The sequence below is a fragment of the Halichoerus grypus genome, chromosome 6 (genome assembly GCF_964656455.1).
Source record: "Halichoerus grypus chromosome 6, mHalGry1.hap1.1, whole genome shotgun sequence".
Classification (NCBI taxonomy): Eukaryota; Metazoa; Chordata; class Mammalia; order Carnivora; family Phocidae; genus Halichoerus; species Halichoerus grypus.
In genome coordinates this window covers 56,359,986-56,379,153 of record NC_135717.1, presented here as the reverse complement: position 1 = coordinate 56,379,153, position 19,168 = coordinate 56,359,986, and the positions used below count along the sequence as shown (strand labels likewise).

Here is a 19,168-nt window from a genome sequence, read left to right as displayed (position 1 = left end):
CAAGGCCCAAGAACTGGGGGAGAGGGTGTGAGGGTGTAAGTTCTCATCTGAGTCTAAAGGTCTGAGAACCAGGAGCACCAATGTCTAACAACAAGACAAGTTGGATGTCCCAGCTCCAACAGAGAGCCAATTTGCCTTCGTCCATCTTTTCTTGTACTTAGGCCATCAGTAGATTGGATGATGTCCACCTGCACTGGGCAGGACGATCTTCTTTACTCAGTTCAGCAATTCAAATGCTCATCTCTTCTGGAAACACCCTCACAGACCCAGAAATAGTGTTTGATCAGACCTTGGCATTGACTTGGCCCAAATTGACATGTAAAGTTAACCATCACATACCAATAGTGTCCATTTTTATTTTAATGTTTCCTGTTCTTTCTATACAAGAAGGGGAAAAGTGCTGTGTGCCCATTATTGTGAACATACCTAGTTGACTTTAGAGTCATCAAAGATCAGAAGTGACTGTTTAGGATGATGGGAAATGGGATAGCAGAGATAAAATTACATTTTGTTCTGTTTGAATTACGCACCTCAGCTTTATACGGACACTGGCTGTTACAGGGGTGTCTACCACATGGATCAGCTGGGAAGTGACAACATAAATTTATAATTCTGCCAGTTAATAGAAAGCCTTAAAAAGTCCCATTGGTCAGTAAAGACAAGCTCCAGAAATGAAATTTTGGATAATTATTCTGATATTTTTCCTGGGAGGTTATTATGAGTGATTAGGTGTTTCACGTTGATTTTTGATAGTGATTTTTTTAAGTGCAAAGGCCATGTCTAAACAGATTCCGACACATCCATACAGTGAAATACTACTCCAGCAATGAAAAAAAGCAAACTACTGATACACATAGCAACATAGATGAATCGTAAGAGCATTTATGCTGAGACAAAGTTGTCTTACACAAAAGCATATGTACTATATGATTCTGTTTATATGGATTCTAGAACAGGCAAAACTGATCTTTGATAAAAACTAATCATAAAAGTAGGGAGGGCTGGAGACAGGCTGGGAAGGGATATGAGGGAATTCTCGTTAGGAGATTGGGGTACAAGGGTGTGCACATTTTTCAACACTCCTCAAATGTGCTTATGATTTTATTTTATGTAAATTTTACCCAAAAATATAAACAAAATGATGATATACATGTTGAGGTGTTTAGGACTGAAGTGTACTGATCTCTGTATTGACTTTGATTTATAATCACCACCACAATGAAAAAGGATTGATGGATGCACAATAAGGCAAATGTAAAACCTTAATTGTAGAATCTAGTTGGTAGTTATTCAAGTACTCATTGTCCAATTCTTCGCATTTTCCTGTAGGTTTGAGAATGTTATAATACAGTGTTAAGGATGTAATTTCAGGGGCACCTGGATGGCTCAGTCGTTAAACATCTGCCTTAGGCTCAGGCCATGATCCCAGGGTCCTGGGATCGAGCCCCACATCAGGCTCCCTGCTCCACGGAAGCCTGCTTCTCCCACTCCCTCTCCCCCTGCTTGTGTTCCCTCTCTCGCTGTCTCTCTGTCAGATAAATAAAAATTTTTAAAAAAATGTAATTTCAGAAAATAACTATTAATATAAAAAAGCACAAAGGGCACAATGGTTAGTGTTTTTTGATGATGCAATATTCTCTTAAACACTGAGTATCCTTAGAGAAATCGAGCTACTTGTCAAAGGTAAATGAGAATTTATTCCATTACCTTTGCTCAAAATGTTGCATAAAAGAGACATTTAAAATGATAAACACACAAGGGTTTCTGAATTTGAAATATGCCACATTGAATTGTTATGAGATTAAATTTATAATTAAAAAACTACTTAGTATCATGTTTTTGACTACACGTCATTTCATTTTCAGTTTTTCCTTTTGTTAATCTCCATGAACTATCTTTAAGACATGGTAGGTTCTGAAATCCAAAGAGGGATAATAAGCAGGTGATAGAATTCAATTAAGAAAAAGGTACTATTTTAATGATATAAATTAACTAATAAGTATTATTGAAAATATTGATTTTTAGGGTACAAGTAACATCACAGCATTGCCTTTTCATACCCTGAGAATTATTGAAATTTGGAAAGACTGGAATATAATTCAAAATGACCCTGACAGATTAGAGCATTTTATTTTTGTCAAAAGGACAAAATTCAATGGGAACTTGTACAAAAGTATACCCTTCAGGACCAAAACCAATAAATGGGGAAGGACCAGTTATGAATCTAGGATGTCAGCAATGACCATGTCAGCCTTGTTCACTGAATACTCACTGTCCTCTGTGCTATGACTGGATCCAGCTTTGGTACATATTTTTTTTCTAAGTTTTTATGTAAATTCCAGTTAGTTAATGTATAGTGTAGTATTAGTTTCAGTAGTAGAATTTTGTGATTTACCACTTAGATACAACACCCAGTGCTCATCACAAGTGCCCTCCTTAATCCCCATCACCCATTTAACCCATCCCCCCACCCACCTCCCTTCCAGCAAAGAGTCTGTTTGATAGGTATTTTTAAGTAATATGGAGAAATAAGTAAAGGTTTAAAGAGGAACGAGATGACTAAAATAATGAAAAACTGGTCCTAGGAGGAAAATCTGAGAGAAGAGGAATTTCTCTAAATGCTTCCAGATTGAAAAGGTTCAAGTTCCCCTTGTTTATTACCATTTTCAATTAATGAGGTGTTTTTATGGAGAGATTCTATGAAAAGCAAACAAGGGAAATGGATTTAAGTTGAGATAGTTGAGTTGTACAAATGGAAGGATCTCTTGACCTCAAGGTTGATTAAACTCTGGAATAATTATCAAGTGATGCTGTGGATTCTGCATCCCTGGAGAATTATATAAACAAAATATAAATTCTGAGTGGATCTAGATTGACCTGCCAGAGGTTGGGGGCAAGCCCTGATGATCCCTGGGAGGACCTAACTGGGGCTACATTCTATTAATAATGTTTCACTCCACAGTAAGAGTTTTGAAACAACTTGATACTAAATTATATTCTTTCTATAAGGAATGGCAACTTTAAATTCGCTTCATTCAGAAATTCCCTGTGTTAATTTACAGCAGCGTGACTGTGGATAGCAATACCATATTGTATACTTGAAATTTGCTAAAGGAGTAAATATCAACTGTTCTCACCACACACAAAAAAAGAAAAGAAATCAATGATAATTATGTGAGGTAATGGATATGTCAATTAGCTTGATTGTGGTGGTGATTATTCCACAATGTAGAAATATTAGCAAAACATGAAGTTGAACACCTTAAATATAAATCATTTATGTTCGTGAATTATATCAGTAAAGCTAGAAACAAATCCCTGTATTGAATGATTCTTCTTTTCATTAGACTTGTCCCCTAGTAAATCACTATGTGTTGCTTTGGTGACAGTTTGTAACACTGTTCTTAATTTAGTTTCTCTACTTTATAATTATTATAAAATAATTACAGTATATCCTGTCATTTTTCTCTTTAATGTTACAACATTATCATTAGGAGGACATTTTTAAATGTGAACCATTATGTTCATGAGTGTTTTCTGTCGGTGAGCAGGTCTCTATCTGAGCGTTAGTATGTTTCACATTCTTCGCTTTTTGATCCTGCCAGGTTAGCATTCCATCATCCAGACCAGTTAGGGTGGAAAGAGATAAAAATGTCATCTTGGTGAACGATATCTCTTCTTTCTGAAAGTCAATATGGCAAAAATCCTCTTGCATTTTCCACTGTATCCTCTATTTCTGGTTTCTTAATCTCATTCCGTGGTTCACTTTTATTCTTCTTCGCAGAGCAAAACTTGCTTCCTGTTGTGATGCTGCTCAAAACTTCATTGTTTCTCAGAATAACACTCCAGCTGGGACCAACATGAGTTATGAGGTGGAAAGCAAAAACGAAATCCTAATTAGAGAGAACATTTTTAATATGTTTCCAGTGGTGAGTAAAGATTTGTTGTGGTTGATTTGTGTCACCATTGCAGGTGACTTTTCTCCCACGTTACATTGTAACTTACACTAATGGAGGAATTAACTTAGAATTAAAATACCATAGTTGTTTTGATGTAAAAGATGGTGATAGTGGTCCCTTTTAAAAAGACAATTTTGAATGCAAGTGGCTCTGCAGGGAACGGTATTTATATCTTACATGATAAGCTCTCCAAGTCCTTGAGTCTTCATGACTCATCCTTGCATGAGATGAGCTACTTGGGCTTTCTGCATAGTAATTACTGGGGCTTGGGAAGAGGACCATTTTTCACCTGGAATAAGATTCTTCCAGTTGTCAGTTTTGGTGACTGAATCATTTCCTTCACAAAGAGCTATGGGTTTATGTGGCTAATCTTTGGGAAGTAAATTTGTTAAGAATTCGTGGGGGCGCCTGGGTGGTGCAGTTGGTTAAGCATCCGACTCTTGGTTTCAGCTCAGGTCATGATCTCAGGGTCATGAGATTGAGCCCCACATCGGGGGCTCAGTGCAGAGTCTGCTTCAGATTCTCTCTCCCTCTCCCTCTACCACACCCCCGTGCTCTATCTCTCTAAAATAAATACATAAATCTTAAAAAGAAAAAAAAAGAATTTGTGGTCAGTGAACATAACCTCACGTTCAGGGATTTCTGTGCAGTGTGTTTATTGATGTATCCCAAGCTCCAGAACATTCCCCAGTGCATATATGCATTCATTACATATTCATTAAATAAACTAATGAGTAATGATACAGTGTCATTACAAGAAGAAACTTCTTTAATATAAATCTAAACTTGGGGAGAATTTTTGTCATGAAGAACAGCCTATTGCTTATAAACATGCACTCTCAGTCATCTTTTCATGATTTGATTAAAAGCAATTAAGCTAAGTCAATATGGTAAAAAATGGGATGACCTTATATATGCAGTTTACCAACTGTAGACTATTCAGTTCTTGCAATTAATTCCCTTTTGTTGGACCTTTGACTTCTTTTAAGTAATTTATTGGTCATGTAAGTTGTTACGGTTTTTCTTTTACTGTTATAATTCAAAGGAAGACTAATTGGCTGAGAATGATTGCAAAATGAATAGAAAATGATAGAGAAAAAATATTACAAATTTTCTGGAAGGAAAGGGGGATGTAAAATGGCTCATAAAGCATTCTAAAAATGCCCTCATGATACATTGAAATTACCAATAATTGAAAAGATAATAAGTACAGAATATTTATATTCCCAATCAAAGAAGTCCTGGGAGAGTTTCACAATGAACAACTCTCACCCTAGCAATTTTTTCTAGTGTTTTCCTTGCTTTAGACTGATCAGAACAGAGGAGCAGCCGAGATTTTTTTGGCTTCTAATTGGCACCTTGAAAAGAATAACCTAGGCTTGATAATTTTATATGCAATTAACAACAGCATCCATTTCCCAAATTTGTACTAATTTTTCAAAATTGGGGTGGGGGCGGGGAGGTAATTCTGACTTCAGTAACAGTTGCAGAGCTAGGCCACTTTTCTGTGTTGCTTCAACACTCCCGTTTCTCTGGAGGAGACATCTAAGGGAGCTGGCCTCCTTCCCGCCCTGCTTCCTGCATTCCCCTGTTCTGTTCTGCTAGAAAACTGTGGGGCAAGCAGCAAGCAGATCACAATAGATACTTTTGATGAATGTTGTGAAGTCATTTCCTCCAAACACTTTGCTAAGTTACTTGAAAAGAAAACAAGGTTGGTTTTCCACCAGAGTGAGTAGTGAGCAGGCCTTGCTCAACATATCACAAATTTTCCACTTTCTTAGGAGCTTTATTTTAAGAAACATTGGAGTTTGTAATTCGGAGGTTACTCTTACTGAACATGAGATCCCAAAGCATATGGGCTTTTCCTCCCAGTTGACCAAGAAACCAGAGAAAACATGCGTTATTTTGAGTGCTATTTTAATAGGAGACAAGTTTCCTTCAGTCATCTTTTCTGCTGTACCATTAAGAGTATATTTGCATTCTATCCAATCTGTAAAATTCAGAATTTATCATGGCACCATTCAGTAAACACAGGTTGAAGACATCTTGAGCTAGAAGTACAGCAGACTTGAAATCACCTGAGGTATTTGGGAACCATTAACTTCAGAGCCAGGTCCTCTGCTAGGCATTGCAGATACAAAGAGAAAAAGGTACATAATTAACATTGTATTCATTGAATGTGAGAAGCTGTGTAACTGTAGTGAATAAGAGCATGGCCTCCTTCAGGGGTTTGAATCCCAGCTCTGACACTTGCTAGCCATTACTTAAACCCATGCTTTTATTTCCCGTCTGTAAAATGCTCATACAGATCACATGTGTTAATAAGTCAGGTACTTGGAACAGCGTCTCTCGTATAATAAGCACAATATGATTCTTAATGGTTAGAGACAAACCTAGACTTGCTGAACCAGAGTTCTCTCTGCTTGTTTGGCATCTCCCAGATGGAGCACCTAACAGTCATAGGGATTCAGCAGTTCTTTGGGCTTCTCAGAACCACACTGGCCCTGAGGTGTTGCCGTTGGTACTGGTAAACTGGCTTTGGGCAGTAGGCTGCCCTGATTTGTAGTGTTGGCCGATTTTAGTGGTGTACGTACCCCTGGGGTGGCCGATTTAAATTTTCCAATGGCTTCCCGACAGTTCACAAAATTCCTGAATATTTACCCGCTGGCTCCCACACCCTAGTCCAAGTGGGTCCCAGCTCAACACTGGAGGTTTTTTCCAGGGCAGGCCCTCGGGCCAGTAAGCCTTTATTGAAACGCCACTGTGTACATTACAACATGCAAGGTCTACGGTGAAAGATGAGGGGAAGCTAAAAGTCATAAACACACTCTCTGCCCTTGAGGACCTCCACTTGAATTCTGAAGACAAAAGAGGTGACTCAGGACAATGTCACTGTGGAGTCTGAGCTGGACCCCCTTGGTGCTGCTCAGGTTCCTGTCATTACATAAGGGAAAGAGACCAGCAAAGAAGTGCACCATTGAATTGAGAAGTTACGTTTCAGACTGGGAAGGACTTGGGAAAAGGGGGAAATCTTTTGGGGGTAGACAAGTCAGGTCCTTGGAGGAAATATAAAAGATTCAGACCTTGGAAATTCATTTGAAATATGTCAGCACGGAGTTAGTAGGCATCCCTGCAGCTCTGTGGCTGGTCATTTGCAGAGATGACAGGCATAAATCTCGTGTCATCACTGAGCCTGCGGGTCTAACTATTTAAGAAGCACAGGAAGCTTCCACTAAATTACCTATTCATTTTATGCCCAAGAATAGAGAATTTCATGATACTTTCTAATTGCTTTATTTCCTTTATTTTGCTGAAAACGTTCCTGTTTGTTGGAAGGGTCCAATGTGGGATTTTGCCAGTCTAATGTTATGTACTTAATTATGTGATGTAAGATACATTAAGTTACATTTTATAAACAAATGTATTATATTTTAGATTATTACATGATAGGGTATGTGATACACTGTATATTCTTCTCAAGAGAAATGAAAGGCAGGATTACAGGATTTTTTTATTTTAAGTCATAAATTGATCAACATGCTATGGCATCATTACTTCTGCTTTTTTTCCTTGCTGTTTTTCTTTCCTTCGCATGTATAAAAAATGTAGCTGCTCAAATTAAACTGGTGATGTTTGTGGTTCTGAAACTAAAGCTATTTTGTGATAGTTTTTCACTTCCTCCTGCTAGTCTCAGCCTTTCGTGGAGTACCCCTACAATCAGTGTGCAGTGGTTGGAAACGGGGGAATTCTGAATAAGTCTCTTTGTGGAGCTGAAATAGACAAATCCGACTTCGTTTTTAGGTAAGACCTGTCAGATTGGTTTCCTTGAAACCAAAGGTCAGTTGGATATTTTAAAGAGATGCTGTAAAGATACTCCATGTAAATTTCGACCTTTGAGCTGTGTTGCTTAAGTCTACAAATTATCTAGGTAGCCTTTCCTGAAGTGTTAAATGGATCACGAGTTCCTCAGAATGTTAATACCAGAAGGATAAAACTGAGTGATGGCCACATTGCAGAAACTCTGCTTGAAATCATGGTGAAAGAGGGTCTTCACTGCAGGACTTGTCAGAGCCTTCGGTGTATTGATATCATGGCTCCTTCAGAAGGACTCTGGAGAACAACATTTCTCAGGTTCACCTGGAAAAAAGAAAAAAAAAATATATATATATATATTAACAGAGCATTTCAAGGAACTTTTGTTCTCAGATAATACTCGAGAAAATGCTGACCTAAGCCTTGTATTGCCATGCAACATCATTGTTTAGTTTTCAGGCTTGAAATTAAAAAAAGAAATTGTGGAGCTTCTAAATTCTGGTCTTTTAAAGTGTTTATATCTCAGTAGCAGCTAGCTGGCAAACATGGAAGCAAAAGTGGTTTGTTTCTCTGGGTGCCTGTGCTAATAAGCCAAGCTGCAGAGTTCCCGCGCTTTCAGAATATGATGGAAAGGTGATTCATCCCTGTGAGGATGAATTTCAATTGAAATGCACCTTTTTAAAAGTAAGTTCGAAATCTGTTTCTTCTTATTTCAGGGGCACTGATTTCATACATCAGAGGAGAGCCTTTGATCCTTATTGATTTAATGCTGCCCTTTATAGCAACTGAAAAGGAGGCAGGATTTTCAGTCAGTAGCTCCCCTCCCCCACCCACTGCTTTACTTGAATCTCATTTAAAGTTTTTATTGCTACAGGTAACGACAGAACAGTAGACCTGACAGTTCAGCAGGTCATTGAATGTGCTTCTCATGATTCATGATAAAATGACCAATACCTGAATGATTTGGCCATTTAGTTAAAGCACTCGCTGTGAAAAAGCCATAATGAACCTAAATAATTGTTCTTGTAATAGACTTCTTATAGACTTAAAATTCTCAAAACATCTGTAGGGAGTGTTATGGCTACCCATCCATTTTACCTTATGGCAGACACATGAAATACAAGTTGAGGTTTAGGGGCGCCTGGGTGGCTCAGTCGTTAAGCATCTGCCTTCGGCTCAGGTCATGATCCCAGGGTCCTGGGATGGAGCCCCACATCCGGCTCCCTGCTCTGCGGGGAGCCTGCTTCTCCCTCTCCCACTCCCCCTGCTTGTGTTCCCTCTCTCGCTATCTCTCTCTCTGTCAAATAAATAAAATCTTTTTTTTAAAAAAAGCTGAAGTTTAAAAAAGAAAAACAAACATCTCAGCAACTACTTAATTTCGAACTCTACAGTAAGTATGCATATTTCTAGATCCTACCTTTGCTGCCGGGGATGTGGGGATGTTTCTGAGACAGTTCTCTGTGAAGTGAGCCTTCCAGACTGAAAGGCCAAATGAGGGCTTAGATGTGGGCATGGTCATTAAAATTTATTTAAATGTTAGGCCCGTACTTACTTTGAATACACATGTTCAGAGTTTGATAATAACAGTCTGGAAACTGCTTATTATTGTTTGTTTTTCATTTCAAAAGTTTGGGAGCTACTAGTTAAGTGGGTAAGGCACAAAAAGAGGTGACGAGTGGTTTTACCAACTACCACAACTATTGTATGTATACAGTACTCCATATTTCCCCTTGGAGTCTCCTACGATACTCTATTGGAAATCAACTTTGATTATTAATTAATTAATTAAATTAATTAATTATTTATTTATTTATAGTATTCCATGATTCATTGTTTGCGTATAACACCCAGTGCTCCATTCAATATGTGCCCTCTTTAATACCCATCACCAGGCTAACCCATCCCCCCACCCCCTCCCCTCTAGAACCCTCAGTTTTTTTCTCAGGGTCCACAGTGTCTTATGGTTCATCTCCCCCTCCGATTTCCCCCCCTTCATTTGTCCCTTCACCTTTAATTTTAAAAAGAATTTGGGACTGTATTAGAAGGTAGATTTGTTATCACAGGATGTCCATTAATGCAGGCATTTCTGTATTATCTGTGATTGATATGTATTTTTTGCAAGGTGACGTATTTAATTATTTCCTGACATGTCTTTTTTATCAATGAGAGATGTACCTGGTCCATTTGATTTTATGTTTCATAGAGTGTGGAATGCTGTTTCAACTTCAGTCCCTGCAGAACACATTACCTTGAAACAGCTTTCCTTAGGACACACCCAGAGAAGCTCCCTTTGTATGTATAGCTTTAAAGCAATGGCCTACTTGAAATTCTGTAAACAATATTTAGGGAGTCATAACCAACTTTCCCTTTTTTGTGAAAGGAATGTAATTACTCAAAATTACAATTCTTAATTTGTTTTGAGTACTAAAAACAAATTAGTACTCAAAAGAGGAAGAGAACATTTATATGAAAACATCATTATAGGAACATTAGGGTTTTATTTATTAACAGCATAATTTGCTAGAAAAACTATCCATATGGGAATCAGGAAATTTCAGGTGTTTTTTTTTTTTTGTCTTTGCTTCTGGCAGACTCTGTAACCTTAGTTGCAATGCCTCATTTTTTTTTTAAATCTGTAAATTGATGATCATACCACTGTGGGAATATAATCAATAGAAATAATAATTTTAATAAAAGGATTATGAACTCTTCAGAAGCTAGGCAAGGTAATTGTCATTTCTCATTTTGATATGCTTAGGGTCTTAATATTGAAAGCATTTATCAAATTTGTATATTTCATGCAATGTTGAAGTGCCAATTAAGGGCTCAGTACTCATTGAAGTTTTAAGTGGAAATCAGATCAATTTAGAACTCCTTAACAACCATGATTTTCTTCGATAAAATAACAGTAATTATATGTGTACATGTATGTGCTTTTTTTTTTATAAGTTGCATTTTGAAAATACTTTTTTTTTTCAAATTTCAGGTGTAACCTCCCCCCAATCACAGGAAACGTTAGTAAAGATGTTGGCAGTAAAACCAATGTTGTGACTGTAAATCCCAGTATCATAAAACTAAAGTAAGTACCTCCAACTTACATACTGTTTGAGAACATTTGTTTTATTATTTAACATGTTTCTTAGTTTGAACACTATCTTGTTGCTGGAATGACTTGCAACACAGCTAGAAAGGCGTTTAGGGAAAAGATAGAAGAATATATTCATAATTTTTTACTTTCTCTCAAGGTTGTAGGTTATAAGAGGTATGACCTCTCTTTTTTTTTTTTTAAAGAAAACCATTTTATTTTATTTTAAAGACCTCATTCTTTATTTTTTAAAGTAATCTCTACACCCAGTGTGGGGCTCAAACTTACAGCTCTGAAATCAAGAGTTGTACGCTCTACCACTGAGCTAGCCAGGCATACCAACCAATTGTACTTCTAATGTCATAAGCTGAACATTACTAATCAAGTGAGAACTCATTTATTTCTTCATCTTTTTTAACAATAGTGAAGTTACTTTTGAGAATTTTCTTTCAGAATTTTAGCATTACTGTTTTATCTTGGGAGCAGTTTCTTGATAGAACAGTTTATTTAGAAACTTCAGAGAATGAGTCTTAGGAGAACTTGGCCAAAAAAAGAAAAAAAAAAGTTTTTACTATGGATAGTTTATTAACAAAAAATAATTCCCATATTTCATTTTTCACAGTGTAACCACTACAAAATGTTCCTGGTTAATAAAAATCCCATCTATAGTTTTACTCCATTGTTTTCATCAAAATTGACTAATAATCATTACTAATAAAATACACGATATACTCATATAGTTCTAGTATCTCTTAAGATAATGTGAAATATTGTACCTGCATCCCAAAAGTTTACTTTCTAGACACAATCATGCATACTATTATATTTACTAAAGTATTATTTAAATCAAACACACAGAACTATCACGATACATAAGGGAAATTTAAAATGTGTGTGTGTGTGTGTGTGTGAATGTAGATATTTTAGGTTCTTTATAGGAAACTTTTATTTTGTGATCACATATACAAAAAGATAGACAGATCACCAGTGTACAGCTCAGTGAATTTTTTTAATGTATAGACATTTTAAGAGTGTCCTATGTTTGAGGGGTTGCCTGGGTGGCTTAGTCGTTAAGCGGCTGCCTTTGGTTCAGGTCATGATCCCAGGGTCCTGGGATCGAGTCCCACATCGGGCTCCCTGCTCAGCGGGAAGCCTGCTTCTCCCACTCTCACTCCCCCTGCTGTGTTCCTGCTCTCGCTGTGTCTCTCTCTGTCAAATAAATAAATAAAATTTAAAAAAAAATAAAGAGTGTCCTATGTTTGAGAAAAAGTCAGTCATTATTAAATTGGAAGGTATTTCTGTATCAAAAAGCTGCCTTAGAGAAAAAGTTTACTGAGTTGGAAGATAAAATAATCTAAGAAATATGTGTCCAGTAAGGATATAGCCCAGTAAGAAAATATAAATGAAAGCCTTGGGACACCATGAAAGATCGATGAAGACCTAGCCTTTGATATTTATAGGAGGCTTACTTGTACTTGAACTCTGAGTCCACTGCTTGTCTCTTATACACAACAGTGATATAAATAGTTCAATGGCTCAGCCAGTGGTAAATTCAGCCTTATGTAACCCAAACTGCTACTTTGATTATAATGATGATGATGTGGTTTTTTTGTTTGTTTGTTTGTTTTTTTTTAATTTGTCAGATATGGGAACTTAAGAAAAAAGAAAGAAATATTTCTGGAGGACATTGCAACCTATGGAGACGCGTTCCTTCTTCTGCCAGCATTTTCCTTCAGGGCCAACACGATTGCCTCTTTCAAAGTGTACGACACCCTAAAGGAGTCTCAAGCAAGACAGAAGGTTCTATTTTTCCATCCCAAGTACCTGAGAAATCTTGCCCTTTTCTGGAGAACTGAAGGTGTGACGGAGTTTCGCCTGTCCTCTGGCTTGATGATCACAAGTGTGGCAGTTGAACTGTGTGAGCATGTGAAGCTGTATGGATTTTGGCCCTTCTCTAGAACAGTTAAAGACACACCTGTCAGCCATCACTACTATGACAATAACTTACCTAAACGTGGTTTTCATGAGATGCCTAAGGAATATAGACGAATTCTCCAACTTCACTTGAAAGGAATCCTCAAATTACAATTTAGCAAATGTGAAATAGCCTAAGCATAGTGCTTTAAATGGTAATAATTTTAATAGAGTGCCATAGGTGAGTAACGGTGTTTCCCAATGCTAAAAGCATTGGGTGTAGGGCTAATAGGAAGAGCCCCAAAACTTGGTTTGAGCAAAGCTCCCCACTAAGCTTGCAACCCAGCAGCTCATGCAGTTGTCCTGATCTTCAGTTTCCCTCCCTGTAAAATGGGGACCATGATATCTAACTCTATCTAATAATCTATGAAAACTCTTGGCAAAGGATTGGCGTGAGGTAGGGACTCCATGAATATTTCCTTGTTGCTATCTAGAACTACCGGTTCCACTCTCAGCAGAGTGATAATAAAAGGCATGCTGTTTTGAAGACCCTTCCTGGAGAGAACTGCTGAATTGCCAGTTTTCACTGGGGTTCTTTCTCAAGCAGGCCTCTCTATTAATAATATCCTTCTCATCCTCCTTCCTGTCCTAAAGAGTGCATCTAAGAAATTACAGCAAACCCTTGATGATTCAGGAATGAAATCCTCCTCTTTGGGTAGTAATGTGCCTGCTTCTGATTACCTTCACTAGGGTCATTAGCTGCAATGATGTGTCCGGCTGGATTTAGGCCAATTGTTTTCCTCCTTTATTTACATTTTTAAATCACTCTTCATAATTTATATTAATTTCCTGCCTTCCTCTTAAGCCTTTTCCACTCCCACTCACAGGAACTATTTTAAGAGCATGAAGAGTTACAATAGCCAGTTTTTCTTACCTGGTGTCTGTGGAGTCATATATTCAGTTTATTTTGTAAACAAATTATCCAACAGCTACTTCATGCCAGGCCCTGTAGCAAGCTCTGTGAGAGGGACCTAAAGGTGACCAAGTCCTGCAGGAGGAAACGGACATGCATATGACCAACTGTTGTTATGACAGCTATGAAGAAAGTACTATGAGGAACAGAGGCAGGAGTAATTCAGTCTATTTCAGTGGACTCTGTTTTGGAGAAGAGGTAATTGCCGAATAAAACCTAGAAAGTGAGTAAGGTTTTAATAAATGAAGACGATTCTAGGTAGAGGGAATATGATGGGGGAAAAAGCGGTCCTCTTGATTCTGATTCACCAAAATGAGGATATTTGAAGGTAAATCATGGTCTTTGCCCCAAGAACTATCACTTGAAGAGGTTGTAGCACATGAGGATGGTGGCTTGGGCCCACCTCTGAAACGGGAGTCATCGTGACCTGATAGATTTCACAGGAAAACGGTAAGGATTAAAATACACCAAAACTTAATTCTCATAAAGAGAGGTATATATTTACATGAGAAATAGGACAAATAATTTAAACATCAGTATCAAATAAAGCTTAAGTTGTATTATTACCATTTTCACACCACTCCCTTCATTATGATGATACCTGTTAATGTAGGTCATCCCTTCATCTACTGAATAAGTTCTTTGATGACTTAACTAAGTGACTACATTTCTACTTTGCCTGTTTGTCTTTGTACCATCACGAGGAGGGCAGAAATTGGGGTGGAGCCGACTTGTCAGCATGCTGAATTAATTACAAATAAAATTCTGAATTCTTACCTTAGCCAGATGATTGTTTTACTAAATGTTCCCTTTTAAGACCATTCTGCTGTCAGTCACTTATTTTGGCAAAGTACCTCGTTCCTTTCATTGTGGTTGACATTTTTTTTATGCCATTCTTTGTTCACATTTTATTCTTCTATAGCAGATGAAACCTATTAGCTCCACAAATTGCTTAAAAGTTCATATATAAATATTTTCCAAAAGGAGCATGCTTTTAGTTACATGAAGTCTAATTTATTTATCTTTCTTTCTGTGCAAATGAGTAAGTGGTTCTTTTCTATTTCTTCTAATGGATTTAATTTGTTTTTAAAACTCTGCTAGCAGTACAAGTAATGTCTGTCATGTTACTAATGGTGGATTATTAAAAATAGAACATTCTAATATTTTATAGTTAGCAAAATGCTTCCCTTAAAATGTTTTCTGGGGAGTAGAACCTTAAACTTCTCTTTTTGATGATATTGGAAATAGATGATTAAGGAGTAAAAGTAATAGAATATATTGAAATCAATCATTAAATATACAATATGGAGATTTTATACTATGGTTTAATAAAAATTACATATGATTAACACAGAACTTAAGTTTTTTCCCCATATAACTTCCTCTTTTAACTTCGGAGATTTTCTCTAGAATATCAAAATAGAATCTTTAATGTCACCGATACAAATTTTGGAAGCTCACAAACTTCTTGGGGGCTTCCCAGGTGTAATCTAAAACTGGTCCCTATACACCAAACACAGTGAGAGACCAAAGAAAGAGGAAGGCCACTCCAGATTTGGTAGGTGGTAATTTTAATAAGCAGGGGACCTTGCGTATGGGATCATCTTGGGTGGCTGCAAGACTAGTAGATCTCCACATTTGTCTGGTAAACTTTAAAGTTTATGGAGAGGCCTTAACTAGGTTCAGATATGTATATTGTCCAGACGGTCTCAACACCACATCACTGTCTCAAGGCTATGTCCTTGGGGCAGCTTCTGGGATCAGGGAAGGCAAATAGAATGCACATGCCAGGGACGGGGGAGGGAAAAGGAGCCTCCAGTTGCTAGGGTCCAGCTCATGGATCAGCCGGCTGTCATATCCTCTCGATGACCTCTCCCGACACTGTGAGATCAAGAAGCAGTGTCCTAATGATACCCATGTTCCACTAAAAGTTCAGTAGAAAAAAAAAAGTGGAGAAAATGGTAGGCCTTTCTACAAGAGACATAACTGAAGTTGGTTTTCTGCTAAACACTTGTACTGCCATCCTACAAGCATGTTGAAATTTTGCAGCATTCCCAGCTAGGGTCACCTGTTAACCAAAAGTCTTTGGTCGAAAAGAACATGTGCTTTCTTTGTGTCTCTTTCCCGAGTTGATCCGTGACTGTTGTGAAATCTGTGGGAGGCCTCATTTCATATCCTAACATTTCCTCTTTGGCAGAGGATGACCTTCCCCATGTCCCATTAATGATGTGTCAATAACGTCCTTTTGTTCCAAAGGAGAATTTTTTAAACTTTCTAAAATACAACAGAACATACATTTTGATAATATAACATATCAGCTATGTGAGTTATAAATCATGAGCCACAGTTCTTTTTGTTCTATAATGGTAAATTATTACAAGTTTTACACTAAGATCAAAACAAAAAGAAAAACTATGAACTCCATTGTATAGATTTATAGATTATCCATCAAGTCTGACTGTGACACTCTCAACAACCTGTGGGCATAATGAGCATTGCTTAAATGTTGATGGATTGGATTTGATCTTCTGCTCTTAAACTTGAAGTACATCCATGGGCATTGAAAATAGAAAGTCTGAGTACTGCTGCTAGACAGTATGAAACTTTAATGTGGACTCCAGCTCATAGTACTACATATCACCAGTTTCTAGGGGAAATACTAGTTTGCTTGATTCTATTTTTTACTTGTTGTTCAGCATCCCTGGGCAATGTAACCAAATAGCAAAATCTAAAAGAATTTTCATCTAAATCTGAGGGTTAGGCAAAAATGTTCATGTAAGCACATAGTACTTGCTGCTGTGTCATCCCTGGAAAGGAGTCTATGAACAATCACATAGAGTTTAACATTACACAGTATAATAGTCCTTGAAGTCTCTGATTTTTTTCTCCTAACAAAAAGGAAAGGCAAATAGATCATGACTCTCATGAAAGAAGATTTCCTTTTGCATGTAAATATGTGGGCTCTCAGCCAGGTAATCAGCCAAGGACTTTTTTTTTTCTTTTTTTTGGAGGACTTTCTGTGTATAGAATACTGAATTAAGCCATAAATCAGACCTGTTTGAGGCTAGGTTTCTTCTTACAAAAAAATGTACCAGTTCAATACTACATCATGTCATGCACCCTAAATCATTCCATGAATTTCAGGAAGCTTTGGGAAAATTGGAAAATCTTAGAGATAACAGATCTGCTCACATCCTAAATAGCTACCTTAGAAGTACTGTTAAGATGCAATGTGTAGTATAGTTACGACATTCAAAACATTTTATTTATGTAACAGGACATGAAAATATATTGTTATGCCAGTAAACACTGAAGGAATTTCAGAGTCACATGAAGTATCTGAAGCACTTGACCTAATAAGATTATTTCTTACTTTATTTTTGATTTTTAAAAACTCTCCTGGGTAATTTCAAGGTTTCCTATTTGCATATGACTTCAGAAGGCTGACTCCATAGTGAAACTCACAATTCCTTTCCTGAAGATGGATGAACAGGAATAGTTCTTTTGCCCATCTTCTCTTACTGGGTCATCAGTCTTCTAAGAGCATTCTTCTTTTAATCAGAAAAATGCGAGTGATATATTATAAAGATACATTGCTTACATATGGAGAAAAGATGTTATTTTCACATACTCTTTCTGTCCCTTTTCCTTCTCCCTTTTTAGGGACACCTGTTAATATACATGAAACTTCTTGAAATTTGTTCTCTAGCTCACAGACTCTCTGTCATCTGTTCATTCTTCCTTTTTTTTTTTTTTTTTTTTGTCTTTCATTTTGGATGGTTCCTATCCCTGTATCTTCAACTTGACTAATATTTTCTTTTCCAGTGTCTAATCTGGTGTCAATCCCATCCAATATGTTTTTCATTTCAAACATTGTAGATGTTCAATTTGTGCCTTTTTATATCTTCCATGTCTGCATTTAACATGCTTGTTCACTCCTCTACCTTCTTGAACATATGGAATAGACTTGTTACCCTTTCAGTGTCCTTTTTTATTAATTCTGTCATCTGTGTAATTCCTGGATCTGTTACCACTGATAGATTTTTCTCCTCAATATGAGTTGTATTTTCCTGCTTCTTTGAAAGTCTGAGAGTTTTTTATTGAATGCCAGATATTGTGAATTTTACTTTGGTGGCTGTTGAATATTTTGGTGTTCCTAAAAATATGTGAAGATTTGTTCTGGGTGAAATTAAGTGACTTGTAAACAGTTCATTCCTTTTTGAGGCTTACTTTTAGTCTGTGTTATTTAAAACCATAGCAGTGCTTATTCTAGAGTAAATTTTTTCTCACACTGAGACAATACCCTTATGAGTGTCCTACTGAGAGCCCCAAGATTTTCTTTTCTATCTGGGAAGAATGTGAATTATTCTGTCCTTTTTAACTTTGAGGAGTTGTTTCATCTGGGTGATTCTTTTCCCAGATTTAGGCATTTTCCTCACATGTGCTGGTCAATACTCAGCTGAAGGCTAGAGGAGATTTCTCTCTAGATGGCCCTCTCCACTCTGGATCTACATGGGCATTCCCTGACTAATTCTATAATGTCTACTCGGAGAGACCACGGGACTGCTTGAGCTTCTGCTCCTGTGCTGTGGCCTAGCAACCATCTAAGCAGTAAGCTAGGGCAACTGTGGGACTCCACTAGCCTGGGTCCTTTTTCTCAAGGATTACCTTCTTAAGTTGCCTAATGTCCAATGTCTGCAAACCACTGTTTCATGTATTTTGTCTGTTAGTTTTTAGTTGTTTTGGGCAGGAGGTAAAACCTAGTCCCTGCTACTCTACCTTACCCAGAAGGAGAAATTCCCCTATGATTTGATTTTTGTAGTGTTTGTCACCTGTCTTTTTGGGGGGTTGCTGGAAATATCTTCTAGAAATTTCCTTGGCCCATCTGAAATTTGGCCTGTTTTTTTTTTTTTTTAACCCCAGGTTCTATGATAGACTACCAGAAGTCAGTGGGATCCCATGGGACTCATTTTGTTATAAGAACATAGTAAAAATATTTTATTAAATGCTTGCTATACACTTGGCACCTGTACAAGAACTTGGCTTACATTATTTTATCTTATTTAAACCTAAGTCTAAGGGGTAAATTTGATTATCTCTATTTTTATATATGAGAAAACCAGCTAAGAGAAGCTAAAAAACTTGCCCAAGGTTATATAGCATACAAGTGTCAAAATCAGGTTTCAAATTCAGGTTGTATGCCTAAAGCTGGTGTGCTTCATCAATATTTTATTCTCTCTTTAGTGTTATCGTTGTGTGTGTTGCTTTGTGTAGGAAAATAATGTTATCTAAAATGTTTAAATTTTAGAATTACATCCACATCACTTTGGGTTTTTATTTCTTTAGTTGCCTTAGTCCTCTTGGTAAGTTCCAAATTTTAACTTTTCTAAATTAAGGAATGATGATTCAAGCTTGCACAATACA

At 37.1% G+C, this 19,168-nt stretch overlaps 1 protein-coding gene across 1 annotated transcript in view; it reads left to right on the top strand.

The window, feature by feature from the left end:
• Positions 1-14,525, top strand: part of ST8SIA6 (ST8 alpha-N-acetyl-neuraminide alpha-2,8-sialyltransferase 6) — a 135,992-nt gene extending 121,467 nt beyond the window's left edge. The window contains exons 5-8 of the mRNA XM_036097063.2: positions 3,785-3,929; positions 7,648-7,760; positions 10,759-10,851; positions 12,501-14,525. Coding sequence (XP_035952956.1) covers positions 3,785-3,929; positions 7,648-7,760; positions 10,759-10,851; positions 12,501-12,969 — 820 coding nt within the window. The 3' untranslated portion in view covers positions 12,970-14,525. The remainder of the gene's footprint in view (positions 1-3,784; positions 3,930-7,647; positions 7,761-10,758; positions 10,852-12,500) is intronic.
• Positions 14,526-19,168: the final 4,643 nt, after the last annotated feature.